The sequence below is a fragment of the Lactuca virosa genome, chromosome 4 (genome assembly GCF_052849685.1).
Source record: "Lactuca virosa cultivar CGN04683 chromosome 4, Lactuca_virosa_CGN04683_v6, whole genome shotgun sequence".
NCBI lineage: Eukaryota > Viridiplantae > Streptophyta > Magnoliopsida > Asterales > Asteraceae > Lactuca > Lactuca virosa.
In genome coordinates this window covers 358,303,009-358,311,032 of record NC_136429.1, presented here as the reverse complement: position 1 = coordinate 358,311,032, position 8,024 = coordinate 358,303,009, and the positions used below count along the sequence as shown (strand labels likewise).

At 37.4% G+C, this 8,024-nt stretch overlaps 1 protein-coding gene and 1 long non-coding RNA gene across 2 annotated transcripts; both read left to right on the top strand.

The window, feature by feature from the left end:
• The first annotated feature begins 1,268 nt into the window (after window positions 1–1,268).
• Window positions 1,269–3,821, top strand: LOC145168975 (uncharacterized). The gene is made up of 3 exons (XR_013742210.1): window positions 1,269–1,787; window positions 2,842–2,929; window positions 3,653–3,821. It is a non-coding gene; the product is annotated as an uncharacterized LOC145168975 (long non-coding RNA).
• Window positions 3,822–5,090: 1,269 nt separating this feature from the next.
• On the top strand, window positions 5,091–5,459 carry LOC145106269 (uncharacterized). Its single transcript, XM_079043281.1, has one exon. It carries the CDS (start codon window positions 5,091–5,093, stop codon window positions 5,457–5,459), a length of 369 nt encoding a protein of 122 aa, XP_078899407.1.
• Window positions 5,460–8,024: the final 2,565 nt, after the last annotated feature.

Here is an 8,024-nt window from a genome sequence, read left to right as displayed (position 1 = left end):
GTAAGGCTACCATTGTTCAGGTAGCAATCACTTTTAGTCTTGGATTTGATGATGTCAGGATTCGACGTATGGACCCGACCGGTTGGATCGGGAGGTTGTTAGAGACACAGTGGCATGGTAACTAGTGGCAGCTAGTTCCAGAGAAGGATTTCATTCAGAAGTCGTGTGAGGAGACTAAGTGGGGGTCCTTTGACTCCGCAGCCGGGCCGGAACCCGGTATTTCCAAGGACTGACGAGTGAATTGGGACCAGGAAGGTCTCGATAGATTTTGGGAAGCAGCTATGTAGCAGCATACTGCTTCGGGCAATTCAGTGTTCGGGCAATTTCAGCAATTGGGCAGTGTTAGTATCTGTGTTTAGGTTGCGAGTACGCACGGGAAAGCTGGTTTATTGGGAAGTGACAAGTCACTCACAACGGAATTAGTTGAGCCTTGGCCAAGTATAAGTGATATGCAAGGATAATTGGGTCTGTGACCCTGTTTTATAGTGTGAACCGCAAGTGATCAGAAGTTGAGCAGTCAGTTGTGGGATAAACGGACTGGATTAAACGATAATGATTCAGTATGAGTGGTCTGTTAGGTAATCAGACTATCTCAAGACAGTAGATTTTAGACGAAGTAGATGTGAACTTGTTGTGAGGAATTCGTTCACCTGTGGATTTTAGGGCTTTACGAGGATTGGTCATGGCTACCCTGGGAAGGCTAGGGCGTGGCCAGGTTGGTGGCCATGCTACTAGAGTGGTTGGGTGAGTAAGGAATGGTAAGGAATGATTTCGAGGACGAAATCTAATTTAAGTGGGGGAGAGTTGTAACACCCTGTTTATTTATTAGATAAATAAATAAATTAACGAGCGAATAGAAGCCCTAAAAGAAATAATTATATATCAAATGATGGTCTCGTGGAGCTAACTGTCACACTTCAAGAGATTGGGGGTTAAAAGTGTAAAATACGGACTTAATTTGTAAGTATTAATGAGGGCGGGGACTAAATGGCAACTTCTGGGACTTCATTTGAAGAGATTTTGGGGCTAAGGGGCTGTTTGGTAAACTGGGGATCGAATTTTTGAGGAATTATGGAAGCAGGGGTGAAATTGGTAAATTTCGTCCCTAAGTTGGAATGAATTTTTAATGCTGGGGTTTAATGGGTAAATATGTGAATTATTTTGAAAAAAGATCTCATGGGGAGGGACTAGAATGGTTAGATGAGCAAAGTTGAACATGGACACGGGACAACTCCCGTCACCCTCGCTTAAACCACGTATATATGCACCTTAAATCACGCAAAACCCTAACCCTAAGGGATATGCCTCCAGCCGCCACCTTTCTCCCTTCTTCTATTATCAGCGCCGCACCACCCTTATGTCACCCTCACCACCGGCGACCGCCAAAACTATGGGAGTCGGAGGAACCGCCACTAGCTGTTACGCTAGTCTTCCGACTAGTTGAGCCACCAAGTGAGCGGAGGAACCGCCACTAGCTGTTACGCTAGTCTTCCGACTAGTTGAGCCACTTCAGTCGCCAAACGTCGCAACCTGCCCCCACGACGAGCGTCGCTGCCGCTGTTGACGTCCTTCTTCTGCCTTCCGTCGTTGCCGCTGTCGTTCACGACCACCACGGCTGTTGTAGTTGTTTCTAATCGCTACTACCCTTCTTCTTATTCTATTTATTCCGTCGCCATGTCCGCCGCAATGTGTTGTTGCTGCCGGAAAAACCCAAAGAAGAACCACCATGGCTGCCGGCCATGGTGGCTGCCACCTCAAGGACCGCCATAGCGGTTGTGTATGCTGATGTATGGGTTAATTTTGTGTGTGTGTTTATTTCCTTAGTGTGTGTTTGGCCGGAATTCTAGGTTCAAGGCACCACCACCACCGTGTACCACCACCGACCACCACAAGGGTGGTTGTGGGTATGTGTTCATTTAGTATAGTGTGTGTGTTTTTCGTGAGTTCATTGTAAATTGTAAAATTGGAATAATGAAAGGAAAATCAAACCACCACCCTAGGGTGGTGGCTGCCGCCTCCTGCCGCAACCGGCCGCCGTGTCGGGTGGCGGTGTGCTTAGTTGTGTTGTGATTTGGTTGGGATGTTTGGACAAGGGACTAAAACCCTAATGGGCCTTGTAAGCCCTAATGGGCCCAATGAAGCCCTAATTGACATTAAAGCCTAAACATGTGTCTAATGGGCTTAATGGACCCTAATGGATCTAAGGACTTAGCTAACGGGCCTATTGGGCTAAGATGGGGTTGGAAACCCTAATTAGGGTTTAGAAAACCCTAATATTGGATTTATGGGCTTGGACTTATTGGGACCCACTTTTGGGCCATTGGAATGGAATTGTGTGATTCAGCCCAATCACACCATATGACTTATTTAGAAGAATGATGGACTTAATGTATTAAGTCCTTAATGGATTAAGTCTTTAATGGGTTAGGTGAGAAACACTTAACCCTAATCTTCATTTTATGTGAAACCCTAATTTCACATGGGTGTATTGTTGGGCCTTCTATTGGGCCTTGATGATTGCGTTATTAATAGGCCTAGGGTAAGGCCCATGTAAGGGGTTTGGGCCTAATTTAGAAAATTGGGCCATAGATGGGCCATAGTTTGGGCCTTAATGATTATATGATGTTGGGCCTTAGAATGAGACCATGTATAGGCCTAGGCCCAATTTGGAAAATTGGGCCATGTATTGGGCTTTGATTCCTAGTTGACTTTGGGCCTATGGATTGGGCCTTGGGCTTGAATAAGCCAAGCTAGGGGTAATGTGGTAATTACCCAAAGAATGTACTTATGGTTATGTAGTGGGACCCAATTATTAATTGGGTGTTATTTTGGTGTTGACAGTTCGGGAATCTGTCATCCAGCAGCTGGGGTTGAGTCTGCGGGACTTCAGCAGAGTGGGATTGTGTCTACGGGACTTCAGCAGTGTGAGGTGAGTTACCTTCCAGTAACGGTGGGTCTACGGCCACAATGCCGACCCACCAGTAGGAGTTGTATGTTAGATGATTGTATTTGTGATATCATCTAGTTTTGCTACTACCTGATATGTTATATGCTGGCATGATATGTTATATGTGATAGTAGTAGAGTTCGGTTGTTAGGACCGAAGGGTAGGTTAGACACCCAAGATATGTCTGACAGTATGTGATGATATGTTTATATGCTGGCATGATATGTTATATGTGATAGTGGTAGTAGGAGGGGAATAGTCCCCAAGTTCGGTTGTTAGGACCGAAGGGTAGTTCGGACACCCCAGATATGTCTGATAGTATGTTTATGTTATGATATATGTGATAGTAGCAGTAGGGGGTGGAATAGTCCCCGAGGGTCGGTTGTTAGGACCGACGGGTAGGTCAGCACCCCAGAATGGCTTGACATGGGTGGGTCAGCACCCCAGAATGGCTTGACATGGGTAGGTCAGCACCCCAGAATGGCTTGACACGGGTAGGTCAGCACCCCAGAATGGCTTGACACGGGTAGGTCGGCACCCGAGAATGGCCGTATCGGTTAGGTCGGCACCCCAGAATGGCCGTATCGGGTAGGTCGGGCACCCCAGAATTGCCCCGCAGTATGTATGCTATGTGATTGTATGGTATGTGGTATGATGGGGGAACTCACTAAGCTTTGTGCTTACAGTTTTCGGTTTTGGTTTCAGGAACTTTGTTTTTGAAGGAAAGGAGCCGGCTTGATCGCAGCGCATCACACTATGGTTTTCCGCACACGAGATCCTTGGGATTACACTCTGATATTGTTTTATGATAACATGTTTTGATTATTTCTACTTGGGTTTTGACATGACATGTTATTATGGATGTTTTCTTATACTGTTGGTTTTATAATAATGTATTTAAAAATGAAATTTTTGGCCTGTATTTTTGGGATGTTACAATATTGCAAGATTAATATATTATTTAGAATTCATATTGTTTAATTAGTATTGATTAGAAATTAATTTGGTGATCAAAAGAGATTAATTAAATAAAGGGGATTGATATTGCAATTATCTGATAGTTGCTAGTTGGGCTATGGATTCCTAATAGAAAGGGATTGGACGAAATCTATGGAGAGTCCAAGAAGATTTCGTCCAAGGGCTTTCTAGATGGGCTCCATGGATTGCTTAAGGCCTAAGCAAGGAAGTTAGGGTTTCCACCTTAAAACACTAATAGCCTCAACTATAAATAGACCCCTCAACATGTAGAAATCGGCCCCCGATGCTGCTTTGAGTTGCCCTAGCCAAATTCTTCTTCTCTCCCAAGTCATTCTGTTTGCATTGAGTGTTTGTGACTCTATTAGAGGTGCAACACTTGGGGCACTAGGCTTTCAGAAGTCAAGATCAAGAAGGATTAATCTTGTTATTACTACATAACAAGAGAGGTAAGATCTAAACCCTAATCATGTGTGATTTTCGGATTTGGTATGCTAGTGTTAGGGTTTATGCTTTGGTATTCAATGTTGTATGTTCAAATTAGAAAAACCTAGATCAAAGCAATTAGGGTTGCATGTACACCATAGGAATGATGTTATACTCATAACCCAACAGTTTGGTGTAGGCATTTTTTGATTGAATTTCCATTAAATTGACTAATATAGTTCAATACATATCGATGGAAGGCAAACGGGCAACAAGCTGCGTCGCTAGCCCTTTCTGGATGGCAAAACTAATTCTTTTGAAAACAACATTTGTGGATCTAGGAGATATGACATTAGAATGCATGACCCATTGGACTCTGTTGAGGAGCTCCACAGCCTCTAGGGCGAAAAAATCAAATGTATCAAATGCAAAAGGTACAAACACATGTTGATTTTCTATACATGCATTCTTGTGCTTTGCCACTTTGCATGCAACGACTTTCAAAGCAGCATGCCCTGTTGTGAAACCCCCGCTCCTCAAACCCACGAGAGGAGAGGCCCCAGTAAGATCCACACACGCGTGCTTCCCGCTCCTATACATGTGTTTTTGTATTATGAAGAATATGTTTTTGAAATAGATTCCATCTAAGTATTGGTTAAGAAGATGGCAGAAAGATATAATTCGTCCAGAAGAATTGGAACATTAATATTCATTAGGCGATAGTAGTGTTGGCTGCCAAAAGATGGTAACTGATTTATATTATGTGGTGGCTGAGTGTATAAATTTTGTTTATCATGATCCTGAAAAGTTGCTGGAGTATTTTGAATGCCAAAAACAGAAGAGGAATCTACTTAAAGAAAATCCGCTAGAAAAAGATTCTCGTTCAAAAAGCGAACACTTTGATTCTTTAATTGGTGTTTCTAAGCCTGATGTTAATGATATTTTGAATCCTGAAGTTGCTAAAAACAAAGGATCTGGTTATGGTAAAAGGTTTAAAAGTCAGAAAGAGATAGCTATGAATAATCAAGTGAAGGAACAAAGAATGTGTAATTTTTGTAAAAAGAAAATAAACCCTAGTGAAAAGCATGATAAAAGAAACTGTCCTCTCTGAATGGAGATGGAAAGGAAAAAAGAATTAGAAAAAGAAGAACTGGTTATTCAAGAAAAGGAGTTGGAAAGAAAAGAGGCATTAGAAAAAGGAAAACAACTTACTTAAGAAAAGAATTTACCTTATTAGCAATACTTTTAGAAGTTTAGTTAATGTTTTTTAAACAGTATTGTCATTGTTTTTGTGAAATTTTTTGAGAATTTCCTTGGTTGATATTTTCTACTCTTTTAATAACTCGTGTTTATGTCAACAATCTGAAATGTAATCTGTTTTTATTTTTCTATTAGTGTCTTTGTAACTTATATTGCAGTCATTACATATTCCAGTGAAATTGAATTCTTGTCATTGCCAATTTAATCCTTTACCAATTCCATGCTTTTCATTAATAAAATCATTATATCAAAATATTTGCTTTCATTTATTTTATTTAAAAAATCAAGAATTTATAAGTGTGGTTAAAGTCAGCAGTTTATCTTGACTACTCATGTAAGTTTTAGAATTGAAAAGATTTACATAAAATTATTAACAATTATGCATAACAATATTAATAACTGCTGGTTTGTATTTCATCAGTAAGGTTCCATGTAATTTACCTTGGATTAGTCTACAAAACTGCTGATAGAGAACCGTTGACTTGAATTCTACCTTGGATATAGAAATTAGCAGTTATTAATTTTAGAATTGAAAATATTTAAGTAAATATACAACTGCAGATACTTTATAAACTATTATGCGTAACAATATTAATAACCGGTGATTTGTTAGCTTTCATGAAAGCTTACAGATAAAGATACACAAATCAACTGTTCTGATAGTTTACAAATAAACAATTCTAATATTAAGAACCGTTGATTCGAAACTATCAGAATTACTGATAGTTAAATGATAAGCAGCAGTTCTTCATAATGCATTTAATGATTTTATTTAATAAAAACATGATTTTAAAAATGTGGTTAGAGTCATCAACTTATCTTAACTGCTAATGTAAGTTGTAGAATTGAAAATATTTAAATAAAGATACAACTGCGAATACTTATTAAAAATATTAATAACTGTTATTTGTTATCTTTCAAGAAAGCTTAGAGATAAAGATACATAAATCAGTAGTTCTGATAGTTTACAAATAAGCAATTCTAATATTAAGAACTGCTGATTCTAAAACTATCTTAACTGCTGATAGTTGAATGATAATCAACATTTCTCTATAATGCATTCACTGATTTTATTTAATAAAAGCATGATTTTAGAAATGTGGTTAAAGTCAACAGCTTATCTTGACTGCTGATGTAAGTTATAGAATTGAAAATATTTAAATAAAGATAAAACTGCGGATTCTTATTAAGAATATTAATAACTGCTGATTTGTTAGCTTTCATGAAAGATTTACAGATAACACAAATTAGAAGTTCTAATAGTTTACAAATCAACAATACTAATATTAAGAATATTAATAACTGCTGATTTGTTAGCTTTCATGAAAGATTTACAGATAACACAAATTAGAAGTTCTAATAGTTTACAAATCAACAATACTAATATTATGAACTGTTGGTTCTAAGACTATGTTAATTGTTGATAGTTAAATGGTAATCATCAGTTCTCTATAATGTATTCACTGATTTTATGTAATAAAAACATGATTTTAGAAATGTGGTTAAAGTCATCAGCTTACTTGACTGCCGATGTAAGTTGTAGAGTTGAAAATATTTAAATAAAGGTACAACTACGGATTCTTATTAACAATATTAATAACTACTGATTTGTTAGCTTTCATGAAAGCTTATAGATAACACAAATCAGAAGTTCTGATAGTTTACAAATCAACAATTTTAATATTAAGAACTGCTGATTCTAAAACTATTAGAACTGCTAATAGTTAAATGATAATCAACAGTTCTCTATAATGCATTCACTGATTGTATTTCATAAAAACTTGATTTTAGAAATGTAGTTAATGTTAGCAGCATATCTTAACTACTGATGTAAGTTATAAAATTGAAAATATTTAATAAAGATACACAAATCAGCTGTTCTGATAGTTTACAAATCAACAATTCTAATATTATGAACTATTGATTCTAAAACTATCAGAACTATTGATAGTTAAATGATAATCAGTAGTTCTCTATATCGCATTTACTGATTTTATTTAATAAAAGCATGATTTTAGAAATGTGGTTAACGTCAACAACTTATCTTGAATGATGATGTAATTTCTAGAATTGAAAATATTTAAGTAAAGATACAACTACGGATGCTTATTAACAATATTAATAACTGTTGATTTGTTAGCTTTCATTAAATCTTACAAATAAATATACACAAATCACCTGTTCTGATAGTTTACAAATCAGCAACTCTAATATTAAGAACTGCTGATTCGAAAACTATCAGAACTGCTAATAGTTAAATGATAATCAACAATTCTCTATAATGCATTCACTTATATTATTTAATAAAAGCAAGATTTTAGAAATGTGGTTTATATCAGCAGCTTATCTTGACTACAGATGTAAGTTCCAGAATCGAAAATATTATACAACTGTGGATTCTTATTAACAATATTAA